This window comes from Ictalurus punctatus, chromosome 4, assembly GCF_001660625.3.
Source record: "Ictalurus punctatus breed USDA103 chromosome 4, Coco_2.0, whole genome shotgun sequence".
Taxonomy (NCBI): Eukaryota; Metazoa; Chordata; class Actinopteri; order Siluriformes; family Ictaluridae; genus Ictalurus; species Ictalurus punctatus.
Genome location: NC_071284.1, coordinates 4,679,946 through 4,705,978, shown reverse-complemented (window position 1 = coordinate 4,705,978; position 26,033 = coordinate 4,679,946). Strand labels below are relative to the sequence as shown.

Genomic DNA, 26,033 nt, shown 5'->3' with positions numbered 1-26,033 from the left:
TACTTACAGGCGGAAATCATTTCGATGACTTTACAGTGAACTAGTCCGACGTGCCTGGTCAGATTTTCAGTGTGACCAAGCGCCGAAGAGAACGAGAGGATGGAGTGGTGATGGAATTTAACCTCCAACTCTTTTCAAAAAAAAAGAAAGAAAAAAAAAAACACAATGTTGGTTCTTCATTACAAGTGTTCATCACTTAAGTCTCCTCCACCCAAACTCAAGTCTCTCCGCTTTTCTTATTCTCCATAATGTTCACGTTTTAAGTCTGGGAGAAAGAAGGGAGGTTCGGGTAAGCGCCGATATCCAAAAGCCTGTTATTGTGTAGGAAACCTTGGCGCTCACGCAGGATGACTCCGATCGTAGGACGTCCCGTCCGTGAAGGCGAGAGGTCATGGGCGTCGCTCAAGAGAAATCTGCCGTGGTAAATTCCGACCGAACAGCCAAAGAGAAAGCAGGAAGAACGGAGAACGAGCAGTGACGCGCGTGAAGTACAGAGAATATGGTAGAGGAATACATGTTTTACCCGTTAAAACTCTCCAAGCCCAACTCAGTTCAGAAGTCTTTAATCCAGACATGGTGCATCTCCAACTAGCAAGACGATGAGAGGCGGAGGAAAGGGGGAAAAAATAATAAAATACAACAAAAAAAAAAGGAGGGGGTGGGGAAAAAAAAAAATATGTAAAAGAAGAACAGCTGTTGACTCCAATACATTCTGTCCTTGTTTGAATGACCAGAGGTTATTCTTATCCATCTTCTTTGGGTGGTGTGTACCAGCCTGCAAGGATCAAAGTCATACACACAACGGTGAGAAACAAAACAAACGTTCAGGACAAAGAGAAACGTCAGAACATGTCTAAATCAAAACATGGCCTCTTAGTAATGCTCGAACGAAATCTGGCAAGAGCTCAAAATCCTGCAGGACAACACACAGGCCCAACCTACACCCCGAACTGACGCTACGCATGCAACTTCTACACACACACACACACACACACACACACACACACAGTTGCGACCAAATTTATGTTGAAGATGTCACTTTAAAAAAGGATTAAAACAGAATCTTTAATAGAGAGCACCTGGCCTGAGAGCAGAGCAATAGCTGTTTAAGAGTGGTCATAAAAAAACGTATGTATTTATTTGTTTATTCAAAAGGTGAATTGAACCTTGACTTGAGAGCAAAGTGTGCATGTCTCGGTGCTCGCATGGCTGCACTGCTCTCGCGTACGAAAGTTTCCCCCGCACGCTCACTTAACTCATGAAAGCATGCAATTCACTGCACCTAGCCCTTATTGAATGACCATGCTCTTTATTAAAGATGTCGTTTAAACGCCATAAGAGGTTTTAGCGGGTTACTTAGAAGGTAGGAAGATGCTGTCGAGGCTCCTGGTGATATTTACACAGAGCCTTGTTTGCAGTCTGCTTTGCAACAACAGGCTAGGCTTAGGTGACATAGGACCACGTCGTATCGGAGCATGCATACATACACACTACCAGCCAAAAGTTTACACGCAGATTCTTTATTTTTTTTTTAGCTTTTTCCTCCACATTTTAGAATAATAATAGTCATCAAAACTCAGGAGTAACACAAATGGAACTATGGGAATTATGTTGTGATATAAATAAATAAATAAATAAATAAATTTATCACACACACACACACACACACACACACACACACACACACACACACACACACAGACACACCCCTAAACCTGAAACACACAAACTGAAAATCATATTCGAATAACATAAAAGGAATAGTTACCGTTCTTTTCATGGATCTGCACCAGTGATCTATATGACTGCTGTGCTCTGGCAAGATTGTATTGGTTCTAGGAGGAAAAACAGACAAGGATCAAAATCACATCACGGGGGGGGGGGGGGGCAAAAGCAAAAACAAGAAAACACTGCAGAACAAAATATTCTTTGTGGCTAGAAGGTTTATATACACACACACATAAATACATAATTTATATATATATATATATATATATATATATATATATATATATATATATATATATATATATATATATATATATATATATATATATATATATATATAGAGGGAGAGAGAGAGAGAGAGAGAGGGGCAGGCCTAACAAGCTTTAGATATTCAGTGAGATGTTATCTCAGTCTGTACTAAACAATTAAACAGTTCAGGACATGCTATTATAGGAAAATAATCTACGATGGGGCAATGTGACACGGCCCTACATCGAGCTGAGTTACTCTCACTGCTCTGAAGTTGATTGTTTTCCAATAACAGCATGCTCCATTACAGTTTATTCCTCTTATACGATAGCAATTTGCCAATCATTTTTTTATTATTAATAACTTTTTTTTTTTTTTTTACTACACACAATGATTAAAGAACAGAACGTCATTTTATTGAACCATTTCTCATTACATTCAATGTTGTGGAAGTCAGTTCCTGTACGTCGCAGCAGCTATAAACTGCTGTTCAATCCTAACCTTCTCTTTTTTTTCCCCTCTCTATCGATATTACCCAAAAAAACTAAAACAAAAAAAAAAAAGCATGTTGCCATGATTCCGAGACACCAGAAACTCTTCGGTCCTGAAGACTCCCATGTTGGAAAACACGGCTTTACCTCTGACTGTTACAAAGCACCGACACTGGAGACTCCTTCCAAAGAACCACACGTAAACGTCTACTCGCTGAAAACATCGCTGTATAAACAATTCTACACTTGTATTTGGTAAAATAACCTAGATCACATAAAGCGTACATACAATACATATGCACCGTACAATCCCCTGCGAATTAACAGTTACTACGGTGACAATCATGTCTTAGTTAACTTCTAACATTATTCAACAGCATTGCTGTATAATCTGAGGATAGAATTTGAATAAGACCCTTATAAAAATGTACGCAGTTCATTTTTAAAAAAAATGATTAACATGTTACCATGTTCGAGTTGGAAAGCCCGAGATAGCAATAGGGCTGTTTTCGGAAGGACTGATAAGGAATCGACGGGTTTCACGTTTGGTGCTTCTTCCTCTTACAAAGAGGAATCTCTGGTGGCTCAATGAGAGACCCTATACTGAAATCCCTAACACCGGGGTAAATAATTAACATTAGTTAAAGCTACCAAAAGTTACTTTAGCTTTGTCGCATTAGCAGCTAAAATAGTATCTGTATCCGTTAAAATGCGTGTTGAGGATATATAGCTTCTACCTTATTGGCTCCAAACTGCACTCTGGCTTTGCCTTTGACTAAAGTGGCGTTAATCTGCATGATGACAGACTCGATGGAATAGGCACTGCTCCAGCCCTGTAGACAAACAACAAACAATCAGTTCGCAGCCGAAATGGTGACACGATCAGATGACATAAACAAAGCGCTGGTATCGTTAAGTAAATCTAGTCTTTATGAAGGTGAATGAACAGGCCTGTGAGGAATGCAGTGTGATAACGTACACAAACTCAGGTCAGGTAAAGGGAATGATTCGGGGTTTTTTTTCCCTTGTGTGTTTGTGTAATGATGACAAATGACGGCGGAATCTGACGGTATAACACACCTGCTTGGTGAGTAGTTCCATGCACAGGGCCCCTCCTCCAAGGACATAACTAAAGCAAACACCAAAACAAAGTCATTCAGGATGGGCGGTTACAAAACTCGGACCTGGCTGAACAAACGGTTTCTACATGTGCATATTATACAGTTACCACATATTAGACACTGCACGGGATTATTTTTTGAACACACCACTTTGTGCTTTAAACGTCAACCTCATAGGCTTTCATAAGACGGGAACACCACACCTTTCCTTGACTGTACACAACATCAAGCAACACCCATGCCAACACAAGTTAAAGATTATGCAAGTGAAAGACAATTGTGGTTACTCACCCTCCAGACAGCACAGGAGAAACGACTCGTACAAACGGTGGATCAAAGGGAAAGTTGTCCTGCGAAACAAAGAGCGAAATACATTTACTTGGTTTCGTTCCCATCACTTTGAACCTGGGCATGTGCGATTAACCGGATTTTCGATTTCAATTATGGCCTCGTGGAAACAAAATAATCGAGATAAAACGATTACTGCGCCGCAGTTCGTTTCGCAAATGTTCTCGTTTTGTCTTTTTAAAAAACGCGCAACATTTTTCTTTACAGCGGTGTGCTATGGCCCCTCCCTAATAGGCCAAACTCGCTCCTCGCCAGGCTGGGGCGTTTTTAGTTCAGCTCGAGCCAAGATGACAGAAAGAGAGATAAAAGATGAAACCACTTCAGCCGTTTGGAAACAATTTAGTGTCGAGGAATCAAAATGTATTTAATTTTGTTCAATTTTTTTTTTTTTTTTCAGTTAAATTATATTCATATTCTGTCTGTTACAAAACACTGGCTGACACTGGAGACTCCTTCTAAAAATTCGACACAAACTCCTTTTCTCCTTACAGAATTCTTCATCATATCAACAAGTAGACACATTTTTTGTTTGTCATATAACAACAACTTATTTTATCCGTTTATTATTAGACTACTGTCTGAGAAAATTAATCAACAGCTCCTGACCAATCAGGAGCGACAATTCAACAGTGCTGTGGAATAAAACAAAACAAATAAATTGAGAAAAAATTATGAATTGAAACCTTCAAATGTTAAAAAAAAAAAAAAAAAAAGTAATTAATTCATTGAAATGAAAAATGAAGTCATTCGTTGTCGTTCATATATGTTAAAAAAAAAAAAAAAAAAAAAAAAAAAAAAACTTTTGGTGTTCAATGACTTGAGACTAGTGAATAATAACTGGTTCCACAGCGAATAGAGAAAGAGCCGAGAAATACATCAGATGGTGAGTGGGTTGAAATCATTGCAGTTTCGTGTTGTTCCGTTTTTTTCTTAGCGCTTTCTTCTCTCCGCACATTTAGAACCGATAGCATACTGTGTACAGAGACAAAAAAAAAAAAAAAAAGACTCACTTTGTATGAGAAATTGAGAAGGATGTAATCCATGCCCTCCTTCTCTTTCAGCACTTGAAGGTCACTGTGCAGAGGGCTGTCTGGATCAACTCTGCTCGGATTTAAAAAAAAAAAACAAACAACAACAATGAGCTGCTTCATTCGCATACCATGTATTGATCAGACTAAAACATACAATAAATAAATAAATAAATAAATAAATAAATAAGGATCCTTACGTTCTTAGCTTGACGTGCCACTCGTATAGGCTATCGTTAACAAGCTCCACTGAGTAGATACCTGCAACAGGACATGAAGCTGTAATTCTTCACTCGTTAGTACACACTCACACATTTGTCTCATATAAAGGACTTGCCTGATTTGTAACTTTGAGATCGGTAAATCTCACGAAGTTCCTTCATTAGACGATCTGAGGCTTGGACGGAGCCCGACACCGCTCCCTGCGACACAAGACACAGGCAAGTAGATCGCGGAGTTAGAGCCACAGCTCGGCTCCCGACACAACAGAATTTAAAACTACCAGGAGAGGATTTTTATGAAGCTAACTCGGCACTTTTGGACAAACCTGCTGCAGGTAAGGTTAATGCTGAACATTAGCTTGATCAATTCTACTGAACAAGCCATAAATTGCTGCAAACCTTAAACAACTATTATTACATTATGCATTATATGGTCTTCCTTTAACAAAATGGATATTAAAAGGGCATTAGGTAAGATTTGTGTGCGTGTGTGGCGGGGGGATCTCTAATGGTTAAATGGGTGGATTTGAATAAGATGTCAATGATTTTTTTTTTTTTTTTACTCACTGAGCCTGGCCCCATCTCCACCCATCTTCACAAAGATCCGCCCCACAACTTACAGCGGTTCAACGACATTTAGCACGCTAACGTGAGTTACCGTTAGCGAGGAGTGTCATGACCTCACTTCAAGTGCACTCGGACAAACAAGGGGTGCGTCTCAATCGGCTCCCAAGTACAGGTCAGGGCGCTGATCAGGGAGTCGGCCATTTTAAAGCAAAATCCTTCCGGTGCACTGGAATGTTCGTGCCCTAAAAAAATCCCACAGTGCACTGCACTAACCAGGGAGCATCGATGCTCGCTATGTTCCCTTACTGGAAATGACGTCATATCGTCTACAAATGTAAGTAGCTGGTTATTACTGATTATTTAAGTTAGAGATTTTTAACTTTATTCGCCGTTCTATATACGGCTTGTTTGAGTCTAATGGCTTTTAAGTGTTTAACGATTTTTAAAAATCCACTAGCTGGCCTACGATCCTGCTGGACATACATGACGTATAATGTCAGAAAGATATCGGTTCTGCCGGTTGTCGATAAATGCCAGCGGTGACATTGTACAACACCAGTACCTAGTCGTATCGCTGGAAATGGAGTCATCGGTGCCGAGGTGTGCCGTGAGCCAGGGTCCTTACCAGTGCCCCAACTTGTGTACACCGCCTAGGGAGCTGTGGAACTGATTGAGACGCACCCAACCGCCAGAAAGCCAAGTTACGACTCTATAAACACGCGACGACTTCTCATAATGAATTATGAGGAGGTGAAGGGACGATGGGGTGTGATTATATTTACTATGCGATAAGAAATTTCAAATGGTTGTGATCTAAAATGAGGCAAAATGTAGACCAAAACAGTAGCCTACAGTAAAGGTTATTATATGATCGACATGCCTGGACTTGAATTATAATTCAAGTGTATGAAAGAGTGCGTATAGTGCAGAGAGAGTGCATTCAGACATCAGGACATGTGGACAAATGCCCGACCATTCAAACTGACTCACATCATTACCACAAGTGCATTTCTTTCTCGCTAACCACAATTTTTAATTTTACCACAAAGAAACATCGCCCTAGCAGACGATGGCGGACAAAACATTAAGAAAACTGTGACGCAAACGTACGGCGTGACTGCTTCTTAGGAAGGAAGCGGCTCCTACATTTTTTTTTTTAATACCCTGCCCGAACAGACCACAGTCCCACGCACCTCTGTTCTACTGCCTCACAAGACCGAGGCTCATGAATTCCCAGGGGAAATTTCACCTGGATAAAGTCGGCGTGAAGCGAAAGTCACGTTTCATGTGCCACGTACTTTCAGCTTTAGCGAACTGGCTTTTCTACATGGCGAACTTGATTCGAGAAAGGAGTAAAGCGTCGTTTTCAAGTCGATAATGCCACGGCTAAACCGTAACCGGTGGCATCTCGGCAGGAAGACGGTTTGCCTTGCACGCGAGAGTGTGCTTATTTACTATTTATTACTTTTCCTGCTCCCTTCATTTTAGTTGGGAAAATATGCAATGCATGTGTTTATTTTCCCCTTTCCTTTTCACAAGAATATACAAAATAGGTTTGCACATATCGCGCTAAAAGAAATATTTACATGCAACTTTCACCAGCTGTTCATGTTTGTTCTAACCCAGAATTTCAGCAGAGTGATTGATATTACTGATATTGGAATTTAGGCTAATCTTCACTCCCACGGTTCTACTCAAGAAAGGTGCGTATTATGTTTTATCTTAATTTAAATTTTATTTTATTTTTTTTTAAATACGTGCTTCCTTTTTAAGTGGCTTCTTTGCGATTACTTCCTAAATCCGTTGTCACAGCTGCTGACATATTGCACGCGTGAGCCTCGATTACTACCGCCTGACCTAAATTACAGGAATGGCTCACACCTTCATTTTGTTAGCGGAGTCTGCTGTGATCCATCTGGTTAAATTTATTTTTAAAAATAAAATAACACAAATAACAAACAAAGGCCTGGATTTTATTCGCTCGCTTCGTCGACTACCCATCTTGGTCACTAAGCGGCGTTCGGAAAGCGCAGGAGCAGCCCGCATGCTAACTCTGCATGGCTGGATCCGTGGAAATAACCCTGCAAGTATTACAAGTATACCAATGATCTCAGGGAACGTTTCAGCAAGACAACATGCAGCTTAAATATACATGATCTGCTCAGTTTTGTGGCCTTATAAACATACGAGTTCCGGTTTCACTGCACATTTGGCACTGCCTGCAAAAAAAAGACTGCATTGTTAAATAAGGAAACAATTCAATATTGTTGCAAAACGAATCGTGATAAGGAAAAATACCAGCATGGACACTTTTATGATTAAAGAAAGTCCATTCTAGTTGTTTGTAATGCCTGCTATTGCAATCATCTGTGAACATACCTTCATGTTTAACGTTAGCCTAGCTAGACCACATGACACACGCAGGCTCAGAATCAGTGTCGTTGTATTTGCTATAACTCATAAATTTTTTTTTAAAAAAACATGCCACAGTGTTATCCCCTTTGAACCCGCAAAAAAAAGCAGAAGAAAGGTCACCTTACCGAATGAGCACTTACGTTCAAGTGGTCCTGCCTCTGGTTCTTGCGGATCTTCTCGAGGATAGCCAGGTTCTCCTTCTCGATGCCGTCGTCCTCTGACTTCTTCCCGTCTACCGGCTCCACCTCTTTCATCTCGTAGTGATCGAGCTCCTCTATGTCCTGACGACGAGACGCACACCAGAACGAACCCACACATGCAACAAATTACGGCTCGGTTATCAGGAACAGTTACTGAACAACAACAACCCATAATAACACCTTCAATGATGAAATCAAAAAAATTTTTTTTTTTTAATCCTTTCTGTAAAAATGATTTGGAGATCATTCAGTACAAGCTCTGTTGTAAAAGACTCCACAGCTTTGGATCCACGGAGTTTGATAAAACTCTTTGGGACGTGTCTTACAGGAAAATGTGTGATGCGGTAAATACGAAACCAAAGTTGATTATTTTCCTACAACAGCACATTTTTACACCTCAGGATTTTTTTTTTAATGCATTTATAGTTGGGGGCGGGGGGGGGGGGGGGGGGGGGGGTGGATTTTAATAAAATTTTAATTATTATTATTATTTTTTTTAACTCACTGAGCCTACCCTCATCTCCATCCATACATTTAATGTTGTGGAACATCTATAAAACAAGTTACAGCACTAGTTCCCTGACCAGCCCCTATTGTTTTTTCCTCATCTTGAAATTAAGACCTAATTCATTAATTAACAAATAAATAAATACGCAGCTTGTCGTGTTTCCGAGAAACCGGTCCTGAAGACTCTCCTGTTGCAGAAAACTTACTGGCTGTTACAAAGTGCCGACCGATCGTATTCGAGAATTCAACAGTCGCTGTGGTGTAGCAGAAGATGGTGCTGCATTCACAGTAAACTCATGCTGGCGAGCTAAATAATGTAAGTTATGAATAAAAGTTCAAGCGTTCAGAGCCCCTTCAGTTTCCTCATTTCGCTTCACTAACGCTGCGTCCCAATTCGCCTACTGTCCGTCCTAAACAGTATCCGAGACTACAATTAGTGTCCCCCAAAACGGTAGTACGATGAATTGAGAAGGTTCCGGTAGATTTCCGAAGGGTGGATCCGCGTACACTTTTTTCAGCTAATATTTCCCCACAGCTCCTTGTGAGAAGGACGAAGCGTTTTGTAAAGGTCTGCTTTGCCGCATTCAACCTGCGCACGTTTTAGAGAGGCGTGAACGAAATGAGGAAAAAATTTAAATCAAGGGAATGGTCAATTAACGATATAGTATAAATTACATAATGAATAACAAATGAAGAAAAGCACCGAGGAGTTTGTTTACGGTGACGCGTAACTACATACTATGTTAGTATGTCCCATACGCTCTTGCTAGACACTCAAAAGTACGTACTTCTTCCTTCACAAAAAGAGAACATACTTTTTGCGTATAGTAGAAGTAGGCGAACTGGGACTTCTCTAACGGTTAGGCGAGTTTGACGGTTGAACGATTCCCTCCCATGTTCACGAAGCTCCACCCACATGATTTACAGTGGCCCGTAGAGTGGCGGCGTACGCGAACATTAACGAGCCTTCCGGACCGAAAGTCAGTTTTCCAAATGGGTTCTCTCATTCACTTTATCATGTTCGACACATCCTTAATGTTATTTGTACAAATAAGGAATAATAAAAAAAAAAAAGAAAGAAATCAACTAACGCACCTTTAAATTATATTTTGAAAAGAAAGGAAAAAAAATTGCACCTCTCCCATGTCTTCCTCCTCTTCTTCCTCTGAAGTTACTTCATCTGTAGTACCATGCTGCATAAGCAAAAAAAAAAAAAAAAAGGCAATTACCAAAGACGAACCAGAACTATTTTAATCCGTCAGATTTTTATTCAGGCCTTGCGTCAGTACCTTTCTTTCCTGGTCAACAGGGCCAGCGGGGAGAGGCTGATCCAGCATCTCTACATCGGGATGCTGAGGTAGATTATACAGCCTACACAGGTCACAAATCAGCCTCTTCAGCTGCTGCAGGAGCTGACAGACCAAAAAAAAAAGAAAGAGAGAAAAACACAATTCACAGTGATCGTTAGTGGGGAAAAAAAAAAAAAAAAAATAATAATAATAAAAGTCATCATGCCTTATTTACTAAAACACAAGCTGTCTTTGGAAAATGAGAGAGGGGAAAAAAAATCATTACATCCTTAACACAGCTAAATGTTCATTTTCTGAGCACATGGACAAATTATTCTTAGCAGGATAATGGAGCTCGGGTCTCGCAATCACAGCCGGCAGAACCTCCCCAGGACCCACCGAGTACCAGCTCGCAAACCAGGCAAACACAGACCGGCTGAGACACGGGGTAAAACTGAAGTAAGCCAAATAACTGCTTTTTTTTTTGGCCCTCACACAAAATAAAAATTTTATGGCACAAAAGAGTTTGATTACGGTAACGTTTGCCCCCCAACAGCAGAGGTTCAGACTGCTGTAATCTTCTAGTCTTGTTTATTTCACACGCTATTTCCACAGCTTACCTTCATACTGTGTGTTCCTGAGTGTAGCCTCAGGAAACACAATACTGAAAGTTAGCAAATCTGCGGTTAGTCACAGTGTCAGGTCGTGATGTGGTTCGTCACAAGTTAATCAGGAAACCACAGACTATTAAAAAAAATTCACAAACAAAATACTGATTTTATAACCAGTGTCTCAACTTACAGCACAGGCATCGAACGGAAAAGCAGAACACGTTATTTCTCTCCTCGGTTTTGTAAGTTTACTCGCACTGGGACGCATTTTTCGATATTTGAGCAAGGTCGTGCGGAAATGTTCTTCCTAGCTACAAATTCGTGGCGGGTTTACAAAAGTTTGCAGAGTTTCTTTGTACTCGGGTGCGTAGGTTGACCCGTGAATTCCCGAGCGTGCTCGCAGAACAGCCTATTTACATTTAGTGATGCCCACAAACCTCAATAAAAAGGCAAATAGCAGAAAACGGCGGCTCCTGAACACGACATGGATGGAATCTTCCAGTAACGCAGCCCAGCCACTGCAGTGTGTCGGCTACAACAGACACACACCGACTCTTCCGGGTTTTTTTTTTTTTTTTTTTAAATAGGGTGCCATTACTTTTTCTGGGGTTGTCATATGTAAATTTATACAAACTCAGGAGCTCTTGTTGGATACGAACGTTTTTCCAAACTACTGGTTAAACCTATAAATGCTGACTGTACAGTTCACGGTTCGGAGAAAGTAAATACATTATAAACTCATGAATCATTCATTCATTAAGACCAGAGGTTTTAAGACCCCATGGATAACAACACAAACCTGCGTTACACTGTTTTAACTGCAGAGTAACAACGCTATGCGGCACACGTTACTATTTTAAACTTCGGGGTCTGGGGTGTTGGAAAATGTTCCTTCTGTGCTATTAAAGCCTAAGAGTGGGCTAAAAAAGACAAAAATATCTGTGCAAATATTGATTTCTATCACACCACTGTCAGCTTCGCACAGCACTAATGCGGCGAGAAAAATCCTGAAAAACTTCATTACGCCACCATGAGCCGAAAGTTTGAAGGAAACAGCGAGAGTCTCAGTCAGAAGGAGAATCGGTCCGAGTCAAGTGTCCAAGTAATCCTAGCACCACCAAGCCGCCACTGTCGGGCCTTTGACCGAACCCTTAACCCTCTTTGCTCTCGGAACGGCGTCTCTCAGTTGACCCTGTGCTCGGACGCCAGAAAGTAAAAAAAAAAACAAAAACAAAAAAAAAAGCATCTCTCTGTACTGTACTTATAAAACGTGGACTCTTACCAGTGTATTGCCTTTTCTTACATCCTCCAGGCGCTCCAATATTTGGGTCAGACTTGGGTCATCGGAGTCCACGAACCATAACGGAGGCGTTGAAGGATAGGATTCCTGTGGACGAGAGGTTGTTATTAATATACACGATGTCTTGAAAAGTTATCATCGGTGTTGGTATAGATTTGACAAACAAAAACAAACAAACGAGTAAAAAAGAAATACCAAGAACAATACACTTGCAGCTTCACAACCATTCATTTTAAAGCATCATAACCATGAACGAACAAAGATAATACTGCGGTATTATATCCATTAAAGGACAAGGTTTGAAACCTGAAAGCCGGCAAAAATAGAGCTGTGCTTTAAAGCTTTGCTCAAAAACGGCAAACTGAAACATCAATGTGATAGCTAAGGGAGGGAAAAAAAACCTCAACTAGGAATTCCTACTCGGAAAGGTCTCCACAACCCCGACTTCAGTATACGCCAGCATGGTAGCATGCCTCCTCACATGCTCCTCGGTAAATAAAATATCAATTCGCTTTAAATAACTTTACAGAAGTATTTACTTTCGATCAATCAATGTGGACACATTCTTTGGTTAACTGTTAGATGCCTCCTAAAGTACGTGTATGTAATTCCCAATTCAGGCTTCCCAAGTCCGAGTTAATATGAACGCGGAATATTCTTGCTAGAAAGAATGCCAATACGCGAATAACTTCACCATAGTGATATTCTTCATTTTTTGACCGTTTCGACCGTGTACACAGATTCTATAGAAACTGAAAACCTAACCGTTGTTTTAATATACTTCAGTATCCTGTCTCTGTAAGGCAGAATTTTTTTCCAGATACACCATACTCCACAAACGATTAATGCACGATACCGCTCGATTTGATGTCCAATTTCTCTGACAGGAAAGTCTGAAGTTAAAATATGGTCCACTGTTAAATATAACAGATGTGAATGTGCTTAATTTTTTTCATAGATTATATTGCAAATCTACACAAAAAGTAAAAAATTTTGAAACACTCATTCTTTATTTTTATTATTTTATTTAACATTTTAGAATAACAATAAACTCATCAAAACTCTGGAGTAACACAAATGAAACTATGGGAATTGTGTTGTGATTAAAAAAAATCCCAAATAAATCAAAATAATTTAGTATTTTATCATCTTCAAAGTAGACCCCCTTTCTGCCTAGAATTTCCAGAAATGTATTCTTGGCGTTTTCCCATCGGATTTCTTGAGGAATTTTCCTGAGATGCTTTTTAAACAGTATTAAAGGAGTTCCCGCCTACGCGGGACGGCTGCTTTTCGGAATATTTCGCTCCGAGTCGTATTTTTTGTAAATAAAATGTTAGTTTTCTAATGAAAGAAATGAATATGTTGTCACGATTATATTTTTGTCTACACCAATTTTACACATCTAAATCATACACCTTCAGATCAAAAGGTTTTTAAGACCACGAGAAACGGTTCAGTCGAGTGTCCACAAACTTTTGACCGGCGGCGTGTATATTTTTTTTTCCCTTGATGACTAGGTCTGAATAGAATCGAATGTCCCACATGTATGAACCAGAGAAAAAAAGATGTGAAGTGTGTGTGTGTGTGGTTGATAGTAAGGTGCCTTAAGTGTACTAAACAAGTCACTGTAAATCAGTTAGAGTAACACAATAATATAATATCGGCACTGATCATTTCACAAAACTTTTTATAACACCGACTGACTTCAAATTTACTAACAGATTTCATCCTCATTACATTATTTATTTAGTTGCCAGTATATAAAAAATATATATATATATATTTTTTTTAAATTCACCAAACCTGTGTGACGGGTCTGTTACTGCGGTGTGTGACAAGAAAAATTAGCCTGGGGTGTGCTGGTGTAGGAAAATAATCAGTGGTGAAGTCACAGTTACCACCTAGAAGATGATTACCTCCCAATAATGTTGTGGAACATCCAAAATCACTTACGTTATAGCAGCTTTACACACTAGAGTGTCTAATCTACATAACCCGTATAGTTAAAACATATATAAAGAGAGAGAACGCTGGTCACGTGACCACATTATTCTGGGGAGAGCCTGCAAGATTCCTGTCTCATTACAGAGATGGGAATTGTCTTCATTTGTGAAGTGACTGATGGAATGATAGCTCCGAATAGCAATTACACATTATGCAATGACATGACAACGTTATACGGTTAAAAAGAGCTCCTCGGTAGCATTTAAATAACACCATCCCGACGCCTCTATACTCTACAGTGCCTGAGAAATAGGCCGTTTTAGCCGACTCTGGAGCTCTATTCCTGCGACAGCGCTCATTATGTTTCAGTCAATCATTTTCAAAGGGCCCATATCAGAAAACTGGTCCATTCCGTCAAAAGTTTGGAAAACGTATACATTTGTTCATTTCTTTTTAAGATATGATGAACCTGTTTTGCATTGTTTATGATTCCAAAATTTAAAAAAAAAGTAATATGTTCAGTCATATTTCTTCATTCAAATTTTGTTGAATCGAATCATGACTGAAGTGTGTCGTTACACTCTCACTGTCTTCTCTTTTTTTAATCTCTCAAAAGTTAGTAAGATCAAAAACGTAGCTTGTCGTGTTAGCGAAAGCCTCAACGCCATCTGCCCCAAAGACCTTCCCATGGTGAAAAACTTTACAGCTTTACCTCTAGGGCTGAACCTAGAAACTCTTTCCAAAAACGCTAATCCTCACAGAAAACTTCACCATATCAATCAGCACGTTTACATGGACAACAATATTCCGATATTAACCCGATTAAGAAACTACCATGTTAACAGCAATTTCTGAGGACCTTATATAACTAAAGTCATACTCGAAGTAAACACAAACCGAATTAAGACGTGTGGAGTATTCCTATTTTAGTCACATTATCGACGTGTATTACAGACATGTACACACCTTAATCACACCATTAACCTCGTGTTGGAGTTTTCACAGCATTTTGCGACAGGACACGTACACACACGGCAGTGCTCAACCGTCTGACAGCAAACAAGAGAGCACGGCTGCGTCCCAAACCGCCTACTTACCTACTATATATTAGGCAAAGTACATGCATCTCAGCTTCTATATAGTAGGTAAGTATGCGGTTTGGGACGCAGCAGCCCACTGCTTCAAGCAGTCGTCCATTAGCACGTACAGCATGACTAATAATTAACTGCACTTGAAACGTTCGCAAAATGAAAAATAAAAACACCCAAAACTGTATACGGTACCATAACAAACACAAATTGTATGTTGATACGTTAAACTCTGGAGGGAACGTCGGACGGCGTGGCGTGGGGAAGTAATGACGTGTGCCGTTAATCGCTCTATGTCCTATATCATGTAAAACAGGAACATGAAAGGAACTCATGTAAACACCTTAATCAGAATATTATACGTCTTATCCCGAATAAGGTCAATAATTAGATTACTGCTGTCCATGTAAACAGTCAGTCAGTGATTGCACTAATTTGTTAATGAGTTTATGAAGCACGTCCGCCGTTCAAGCGCCTGTGCACATTGTTACTATGGAAACGATAACGCATTAGAACTAGCGCTTTATTATAATCCTGTGATTCGTCTTGTAGACGGAACTACTTTCAGAGCTTCTGTTCGAGAAAATTACTCAACACCTTTTGACCAATCAGAATCGAGAATTCAACAGCGCAGTGCGAAAATTACAATATTAGCATTATTAGCATGTGTCAATCCACTCGACTCGAACCCGCTGTTCTAACTTAAATAAATTTGCTAGGTTAGCAAAGTTGCTATTGCTAGCAACAACACAAAACGTCGATGACTAGCGAAGTTAGCCAAGCAGCTACGTAGGTTTTATGTCTCAATTCGACTAACTGGCTACTTGGTCTAACAGCTAAATAAGTGACGTTCGTATGCTAATATGCCAGACATGCTAGCTAGCTAACAATATTTGTTTACTACATTTTGTATCGACATTGCTATTTGAAACAACTCCGACAAGCAATTGTTTGCACTTTTCCCACCGTGATACACTTTAATTATTATTTTTTATATATATATCTCTCTATTATAGCCTGTTTGATATCTTCTGCTTTAAATAATACTTATCTTTTTCCTTCGAGGATCAATAAAGTCTTAGCTAATGTTAGCTTCTAGTCTGCTAAGCAGAAAGGCCGTCAAACAAACGGCTTCCTGTTACACACGTAGTGCACTCAATAGGCAGCGCGAGACTTTATTTCCAGCACTATTGGTAGTGCGCAAAGGCAGGGAGTCGGAAGCAATTTGGGACGCAACCCAACTTTTTTCCTTTAATACACGGCGTTCCCGTTTCTTACCGTGATATTGCAGTGGATAATGAGCAGCTTCTCTCCGGTCACGTTAAACTGGCAGCTCAGCTCATCGGGTTTCCAGTCGATGATCCTGAAGCGTTCGTGGTTCGTGTCGAAAATGGACTCGAGAAACTTCAGCTCGGCCTTCAGTCCCGAAACCGACATCTTGCGCTCATCTCCGGATAAAAAGCACAAGACGGGACCCGGTATAGTCACGTATAGTCGAGTCCGAGGTGGATGAACGAGCGAGAGAGCAACAAATAAAGAAATATGCGTTATTAAGACAAACCTTTTAGCTTGGGAGCTAATGATAGCTAACTTAGCTAGCAGGCTAATAACAACGCCTTCCTTTACTTGGTGCGTTCGGGGTTTTTTTTCCTCGTCTGTGTTTTGTTGCTGTCAGAGGACCAACAAGCAACCAATTTTGCTTATACAACAGCCATAATGTGTCGTCTAATCAATATCGCCTGTCGTTCACCTTCTCGTTGACTAAACTATCTAAAAATATAAACCTAAATATAGGGAACTGTGTATCTATCGCTGTGAGTCGTGGCGCTAAACGGAAGAAGATTCTTTCTGGGGTTTAAAGATGACCGTTCGTCTCGTGAACGCGCATTCCCAGCATACTGTGCGCGCCCATAGCGAGGCAAGGCAGAGGCCGCATTGCAAACCGCGTCCTAGTGGATACAGAGTGAACTACGTAGGGCGTAGAAGCCATTATTTCAGACCCTATGGAGTGCACTCAGATAGGGTGGAAGGAGCCGCTACGGATTGAACCAATGCACTATTCTGTGGCGTCGAGCGAGTTATTTATTTTGGGTTTATTCTTACATTAAAAAAAATTCACAACTAATTGCGACAGTCTGAATTTCTTTCTGGCTTTGATCATGTATTTGCAAAGAATAGTAAATAGTATCTTCATCTCTTCAGGATTGCATATTCTCTGTGATATGGTTACATAATACTTAATCTTAATGTGTTTTAGTGTTTTATGTATAATATTATATAATGTGTTTATATATATATATATATATATATATATATATATATATATATATATATATATATATATATATATATATATATATATAATGTTTTAGCGTTTTGTGAATTGTATTTGAATGTTGTGTTTGTGAAATGACCGTGGGTGTCTTGAAAGGCGCTTTAAAAAAAAAGTCTTCTTCTTCTTCTTCTTTTTATTATTATTATTATTATTATTATTATTATTATTATTATTATTATTATTATTATTATTAAATCAAATTAACTTTTAACCCTTGTGCGTCCTTATGGACATTTTTGTCTTTTTCATGTTTCTTTTTATCATTTTGTCTGTGTTAACGCAAACAGCATAAATTTTGCAAAAGGTGTGTATTTTTATTGGAATTTTAATATTTCACCCTCATTTGGTTTCATAAATAAATCTATTTTAAAGTAAGTACACAAAATACTTTCAGTCAGGACCTTAAAGACAAAAATGTCCTCATTGAAACTCATTCAAACTGCAATATTTAATCCCGTGACGTTTAAGCATAAAATGCTTTTCCTTTTTTTTTCTGATTCTGTTGTATTCAGGACCAACTGAATAAATGATGCAGCTATAATTGTGTGGGTGTGTTTGTATGGATGTCAGAGTTGTGATTTGTATGTGTGTACTGAAAAGTGTGTGTGTGTGTGTGTGTGTGTGTGTGTGTGTGTGTGTGTGTGTGTGAGTGTGTGAACACTTTGAAAGAAAGAAATTATATTGTACTGGAAATCACAAATCCCACCCCATGTATATGAGTCAAAGAAGGTCACTGAGCTTTGAAGAGTTTTGCATTATGTAAAGAAACCGGCGTTTAACAGGTTAAAATTCTGAAATTGAATGAATGTTTGGTAATTATGATCAGATCTGATGCTGGTAAAAAAAAAAAAAAAAAAATCGAAGTGAAAGTGGAAAAAAAAATTAATATGTAATATTTTTATGAGCGTTTTTTGACATGGACAACAACACAGATTGTTGTTTGTTATTTTTAAATCTGACACTGCATTAAAAAATATGAATGCATCAAAATTAATGTTGTTGATCACTGACATATCCAAGACTGTAATAATAAAATAAAAATAAAAATCTGCTTAGCATTTAGTAACTACATGGACAATAATTGCTATTTTTATTTTTTCCATTAAAAAAGCAAAACAAAAAACATCTGTGGCATTATGTAAACAAATCAGCATTGATAGGGTTACAGTTCTGAAAATGAATGAATGTTTGGTAATTATGATCAGTACTGATGCTTGTAAAAAAAACAACAAAAAAAAACAATCGACATCAGTGAAAGTGGACAAAAAATATTAATATATAATATTTTTATGACAGTTTTTGAACATGGACATTTTTGTCCTCTATGGACCTATGTGTACTTTTTTAATTAACACACAAGGGTTAACAAAAATCATTATTTGTAGAATAAAATCAGAGGGTGGACAATACATTTCCGGAGCAATCTGTCTCTCTCACATTTAAGGTCTCTGTGAACAGTCTACATGGTGTCTGAAAAGTCAGGAAGCGATGAGAATAAAACTACACATGCTACATTTTGTATGTATTTGCTCAACGTATTCCCGACAGTGTCCGACTTTTCAGACACCCTGTGTAACTCTGTAATGCGTGTGTGTGAATTGTTCACTCTCATCCACTACACAGACACACACACACAAAGAAAATGCAATTCAGTAGACTACAAGCCAATACAGTAGTACTGTAGTGTCTAAAAGCAACAAAAGCCTCTAAAAGACATTGTGGTGCACACTGTGATGATCAAGCTGTATTTACGGTAGATAGTCCACCTGGGGGTCTGTGAATCACAGCTAAGGGAGTGTGTGGTTTCATTACAGTTCATTTTGTTACAGTAGTGGAATCAGACATTACCAAAGTTATTATATTTATTGTTGAGTTGTTATAGTTGTTACTTGTTCGACTGGTTTGTCGAATTGATCCAAACATTGATAACTCAAAAATATCAATAATAAAAACATGGGTGTAATTTAACATTTAAATAAATACATTTAAGGGACGGCTTAGTGGCTAGCACGTTCGCCTCACACCACCAAGGTCGGGGGTTCGATTCGGGGGTTGTCTGTGTGTGCGGAGTTTGCGTGTTCTCCCCGTGCTGCGGGGGTTTCCTCTGGGTACTCCGGTTTCCTCCCCCAGTCCAAAGACATGCATGGTAGGTTGATTGGCATGTCTAAAGTGTCCGTAGTGTATGAATGAGTGTGTATGTGATTGTGCCCTGCGATGGACTGGCACCCCGTCCAGGGTGTACCCCGCCTTGTGCCCGATGCTCCCTGGGATAGTCTCCAGGTTCCCCGTGACCCTGAAAAGCATAAGCAGTATAGAAGATGGATGGATGGATAAATACATTTACATGCAAGAAGGAAAAGTCCTGATGTAGGAACCTTTCATTCATTCATCTTTAGTAACCACTTCATCCTGGTCAGGGTCATCAGGAGCTGGTATCCTGGAAGCACCCTAGATGGGATTGCCAGTTCTTCACAGGGATAAATCCGCACCCCAATCATGGACTCATCCTCTAAAAAAAAATAAAAAATGACAAGAGGTAGAACCGTAACTGGCAGTAAAAAAAAAATGAAGCTGAAACACATGATCTCAATGCTGGGGGTTTTAAAGAGCTGGAAGGCCACCGGAGTAGGCCAAAGGGAGATGAGTAAAAGCTGAAATGGGAGCAGACAGGCGCGAGGAGGCCCACTGAAGCATGGCAAACGTAAAATGTAAACAGTCCCAGCACTCGCTGAGGAGTTAACTCCTTTGCCGGCATGCATGTGTGAGTGTATCACGGTACAGGCCTGTCAGCCCATATTTTGCCATGATGGCAGTCCAGAGAAGCAGCAGAGAACAAGCTACATTTCACACACTGTGGGAAATGGGTTGGCAAGTCACACAGGAAGTGGAACTGAAACTCAGATATGACTCTCTGTCTCTTATACTACTACTACTACTACTACTACTAATAATAATAATAATAATAATAATAATAATAATTAAAACAACAACTAAAACAACAACAATAATAATATCACTTACATCAGCAAATGTATATATATATATATATATATATATATATATATATATATATATATATATATAAATAATGTTTGATTCAAAGTAAGTGATTAGTTAATGTTAATTAGGAACATCATAGTGAGATCAAATTATTTAAAGACCTAATCAGATATTAATAGCATTTGAACATTTCCAAGCACAAATTTCTAAGCATCAGTTAAGGGTTACACAGCGAGAGCCACTATGAGAGCCACAAGATGGGGTAAGAGACCACTATGATATCTTTTGATCATCCAGTCCCTATTTTTCATCATATATTTTTCTCGCATTTTTTTCTCTCTCTCATATCTCACATTTCATAATATCTCATATAATATAAGTGGCTGATATTGCAGACATGAATAATATATATATATATATATATATATATATATATATATATATATATATATATATATATATATATATATATATATAAAATTAATTACATTTTAAAAATGTGATCTCAGTGACTTTGACCGTGGCATGATGAGCTGGTCTGAAACTGCTGATCTCCTGGAATTTTCATGCACAACAATTTACACAGAATACTGTGTCGGGGCATCCAGTGAGCGGCAGGTCTGCGGGTAGAAAAGTCTTGTTGATGGGAGAGATCAGACAAAAATGGCCAGGCTGGTTAGAGCTGACAAGAAGGCCATATTAACTCAAATAACCCCAATGTACAACTATGGTAAGAAGAAAAGCATCTCAAAACACGTCAAACCTTGAGACAGGCAGGCTAAAACAGCAGAAGACCACATCAGTTTCCACTCCTGTCAACCGAGAACAGGAATCAGGAAGGCTACAGTGTGCACAGGACAGATGAGGATCACCTTCTGGTCTTTTCCCCGTCTTGCATTTCCAGGAAACCTGTATATAATGATAAAGCTCTTCAAATCAGTGACAAAATATCTTCAAGAACAGACAAGACCAGTTGATTTGACTTACTGCTACTGAACAGTAACAGTGTGTCTTTTCCTGTTTGAAGGATGGCGCGATTTCAAGTAAACATTTGAATCATTAAATCATGTGAACAATATGTGATCAATAAAACCAAAAATAACATGTGAGAATCAGTGAATCATATGGAAAATAAATGAACCATGTGAAATAAAAATTATACCTGAAAATAAATGAGTCATTTGGAACCAAAATCACATGATCATTCGGAAAATAAAGGAATCATTTGGGTGGGGTGGGGTGGGGTGGGGGGGTCACATGTAAAATGAATGAATAATATGAAAATATACAAATCACAAGAAAAAAATAAATGAATAAAATATTTTAAAAATCACTCATAAAGCGAAATGAATCACATGAATAAAAACAACCACATGTGAAAATAAACAAACTGTGTGGGGACAAAACGTGAAAATAAATGAATCGTGAAAACACACACACTACATGTGAGAAGTGTGTAAATGTGTAAATGCATGAAACCTGTCAAAAGAAAAAAAAAAAAGAAAATTTCACACATGAATCATATGATTATTTCGTTTGTTGTGACTTCTATAAGGGAAATTTATATAGTATTTGTGATCATGCAAAACCTGCAAAATGACCCCTCGGCCACATGGTGGCTTAGTGGTTAGCATAGTGGTCGCACCTCCAGGATTGGGGGTTTGAATCCTGCCTCTTCTCTGTGTGTATGGCGTTTGTATGTTCTCCTCATGCTTCTCCCCTTGTACTCCGGTTTCCCCCAGTTCAAAGACATTGTAGGTTGATTGACATTTCAAAATTGTCCCTAGTGTGATTGTCCCCTGCAATGGATTGGCACCCCGTCCAGGATGTTCCCCACCTTGTTTGCTGAGATAGGCTCCATGCGGTATGGAAAATGGATGGGTCGCTGACCCAATGTGTCCTCTCTCTAATGTACTTCTCAGCTTGTAGTGACTCAAATCAAACTCATGTAGAGCCAAATGTAGTGCACTTGATTGTAAGGGCAGGGAAACTGACGACAAGATTATCAGTATGGAATGTGTGAAGGTGACAGGGCCCATGAATAATTCCCACCGAGACCAAACAGAGCCGTCTGTCACGCATTGCCTTACGTACGTTGCTCCCTCCGGTTTGGTTCGGCTGATTAAAAAGGCAATTTCCTAAAATGATTATTCTATTCTGTACATTAAACTAATGAGTGAGCATGTCCTGTGGTGAAAGGCTGCTTTAATCCCTTGATTAGCACTACAGGGTTCCACATTGTTGTCCTTGATCAACTCTGAGAGTGAAGAACTCAGAGTGGAACAAGACAAATGGTCAAGCAATCAAAGAAGGCCACTTCAGGCTATCAGTTTGATTTGGACCTTTCTTTTTTTTTTTTCTTTGGTTGAAATTTTGATGAGTTTCTGGTTGATATTTTCATGATATGGCAACCAGAAATTAAGCATTTGTTGGTGCAATCATATTGGATGGGATACACACACATTCACACACTCAATCACACCTAGGGGCAATTTAACATTTTTGAGAGGTGAGAGGAAACTGGAGAACCCAGAGGAAACCCATGAGGACACGAGGAGAACATCCGAAAATCCACACCGAAAGTAACCGTGCTCTGGGCCTGCTGCTCGTCCTTATCGACTTCACCAGCAACAAAGTAGCAATAGGTTCAGAAGGGAAAAGTTACACGGTTCCATCTCACTGCCTGGTTGTTATTTGTGTTCAGGGTGGAAGACGTACATTTGGAGAAAAAAAAAAACAGCCAAATGGGAGGAGTGAAAACTATATGGCCTTTAGTGTGTCCCCCCCCTGTAATCCTTCTCTTACTGCCAATGGTGCATCGGAGTGTACAAGATTAATGGCAGGAAGAGGTCAGGGTATTGGTGGTGTCACCACCGTAATAATTCAGAGTGAGCAGGTCCACATGAGAAATAGAGCGTATTGGATTTGTGGAATCTATTTAATATGGTAGAAAATGGCAACCATAGTTTTGTGGAGTTTTGCGGTCTTTTTGTTTATTTATCATCACTGCCAGCTCATTTCCTCTCCTCTAGCTCATCCAATTATTATTTTATTTTTCATCTAGGTCTCCACATCCTGTGTATTCCTCAACCTTCATCATTTTAAACAATTTACCAATACCAAATGGTAAAATGTACTTTTTTCTGGTGTAAATTATTTGTGAATTCTGTTTCTATTAGAGCAGAAAATAAAGATGTATGATTAGCTTCAACACCCCACGTAAACAGAATAAACAAACCATGACTTCTTTTACAGGTGATCCGCAACGCTAAATCTAACTATAAATGAATAAAACGTACACGTCATTGTTTAATTAATTGAAATTGTGGCTGAAAATGCTGTGGTGTAAGAGGAATAAAACACTTCAGCAAATGCTGCTGTAAGAAAATAATCAACTTTGGGATGGTAAGAGTATCGCAGCTTCATATTTGGCCGCATCAACCCCAATCCAAACACACCGATGATTATTTTTCTACAACAGGCAGTCATGGAGAGTCGTATTCATTATAGTACAATGGCGGTTTGGAATTCCGTTGTATATTATAATATTATGATTATTAGATCATATTAGAGGTACCAATCTGTTCTTGAATTTTCCTCAAACCCCCAATCAATGACACTCAATCTCAAGGGTGACCTTTTACTCGAATGTGATCATTTAAATTCAATAACAGCTCTAAAAACATACAGTGACCTTCTTTAGGTCACATGCACGTGCTGTCAAGGCAACCCTCCCACCTACAGACTATGTAAATACCGTAGGTCTTGCACCATATAAATGTTTATGAATGAAAAAAACTATGGATTCACTGGTTTTCTCAAGTACTTTTATATAGAAACGCTCTTGTGTTTTATGAGACTGGAAATATTTCTCACTGCTCTACAATTTCTCTTGGTGAAAGAAAGGCTCTAAATCTGTCTTTAATCAGTGGATTAAAGAGAAAAAAAATGGTCCCACTCTTCCAAATGATAAGAATAAGTGATGGCTGACAACAAGAGGAATGAAAAGGGGGAAGTCAGACAGATCTGAGGTCTCTGTGGATCCTACATGTCTGGATTAATATCTTCTACAGCATTTTTCAAGAAAGAGTGTAACACTGGTGTAACGCGACTGTTTGGTGTTTGCGAGTGGTGTATAATGACGCCTGAGCTTGTATCAGTTGATTTAAAGGTAGCTGTATCTCGGTCTCATTCACTGTCCAAGCAAATGTGACATTTTGTCAACTAATACTGTACTTCAGAAAGTCAGGGACGAGTCGTTAGCAGTTGAAAACATCGATGTGCATTTCTGAATTGCTAGAGAAGCAATTCTACGTATATGTGGAGCATGTTGGTGCAAAAAAACAAAACAAAAAAACCCCCACAACCCTATAATAATCTTGTCCATGCACTCTATTAGTTATTAGTCTGGTAGACTGCTAAAAAGCACCACAACTTGATGGTTAACCTTGGGTTGTGTATACAAAGACAACATCTACCCTGCAAATCACATCAGGCTTCATTCACATCTACAGTAAACCTGTCTGATTGAGTGACAATCCCAAAACGAATGTGTGAACTTTAAACCCAATTGTCTTCTGGGTCGTATTTTATGACAGTGGTAGCGTCTCGTAGTTTGTCATCAGACAGTGTTCATGTCCTCTCTAATAAAGATCCAAATTGGGGTTGCCATTGATGATTTATCCGAGGTTATTGTCCTCTGTATGTACTGCTGCTGAAGATAATTGAAGCCGAGACGCTCTTGCATACTCTTACATGAGCAAATCAAGCGTCTGCATTTAGCCCCTGCTGTTCTGCTTTGTGTTTTATGATGCAGAATGAATCCATGCTTGACAATTATGTTGGTGTTTATTTAGCTGCTTTTGTTTTTCATCTCAGAATCAAAGTTTGCTCTGAGCTCGAGAGTGGCACAGTGGTCTTAGTGTTTGCGTCATTGCCGGGAGATTGGGTGTTAAAATGGATCATAATTGGCCTGGCTCTTTGCCAAAGATGGCTTTTGTTTCCTGTTGGTCAGTGTGGCACTAGCCAGTTGTCAACATGTTAGCTCATAGATACAGAACAGAGCATTTTCAGCTCTTGAGAAAACTATTTTAGCATCCCTCATAGGACACTAGTTATGCAAGAGAAAAACATACCGAGGCCCCGTAAATGCAAAAAAATAATAAAAATGAACAAATCAGAAAACACAACAATAAAACTAAAAACACAAGCCTATGCTCTCTGTAGTCTCAGCTTCCTGTTCTTGTCTGACAGAAATTTTTGCCGTTTTTGAAAATGAATGTTTGGCAACCCTAGCAACCACTGAGATCAAATTCCATCCATTTTTTATACCGCTTATCCATCAGGGTCGCGGGGAACCTGGAGTCTATCCCGGGGGCATGGGGCACAAGGTGGTGTACACCCTGGACAGGGTGCCAATCCATCACAGAGCACAATCACACACATTCACACACCCATTCATACACTACGGACTCTTTGGACATGCCAATCAGCCAACCATGCATGTCTTTGGACTGGGGAAGAAACCGGAAAACCCCGCAGGATGAGGAGGAAAATGCAAACTCCGCACACACAGGGCTGTTGCGAGAATC

General features: G+C 39.2%; 1 protein-coding gene across 2 annotated transcripts; it reads right to left on the bottom strand.

Annotated features, from left to right (window-relative positions):
• Positions 1–547: 547 nt before the first annotated feature.
• On the bottom strand, positions 548–17,224 carry ube2q1 (ubiquitin-conjugating enzyme E2Q family member 1). Of its 2 annotated transcripts, none has more exons than XM_047152621.2 (13): positions 16,386–17,224; positions 12,058–12,162; positions 10,165–10,287; positions 10,012–10,068; positions 8,294–8,449; positions 5,303–5,387; positions 5,166–5,226; positions 4,948–5,038; positions 3,881–3,939; positions 3,549–3,597; positions 3,206–3,301; positions 1,769–1,835; positions 548–775 (listed from the first exon to the last, which is right to left on the bottom strand). In XM_047152621.2, exons 1-13 carry the CDS (start codon positions 16,542–16,544, stop codon positions 744–746), a joined length of 1,140 nt encoding a protein of 379 aa, XP_047008577.1. In that variant the 5' UTR covers positions 16,545–17,224; the 3' UTR covers positions 548–743. The 2 variants fall into 2 exon arrangements, with proteins under 2 accessions (XP_047008577.1, XP_047008578.1); XM_047152622.2 differs by having other exon boundaries at positions 8,309–8,449.
• Between the last annotated feature and the right edge of the window lie 8,809 nt (positions 17,225–26,033).

Excerpts from the sequence above, each read along its gene's own strand:
- ube2q1 (XM_047152621.2), bottom strand. The coding sequence starts at position 16,544 with ATGTCGGTTTCGGGACTGAAGGCCGAGCTGAAGTTTCTCGAGTCCATT. Across the intron at positions 8,450-10,011 it reads AGGAGGAAGACATGGGAGAG|GACATAGAGGAGCTCGATCA; the intron begins GTGCAATTTTTT and ends TCTCGTCGTCAG. Across the intron at positions 5,039-5,165 it reads TGGCACGTCAAGCTAAGAAC|AGTTGATCCAGACAGCCCTC; the intron begins GTAAGGATCCTT and ends AAATCCGAGCAG.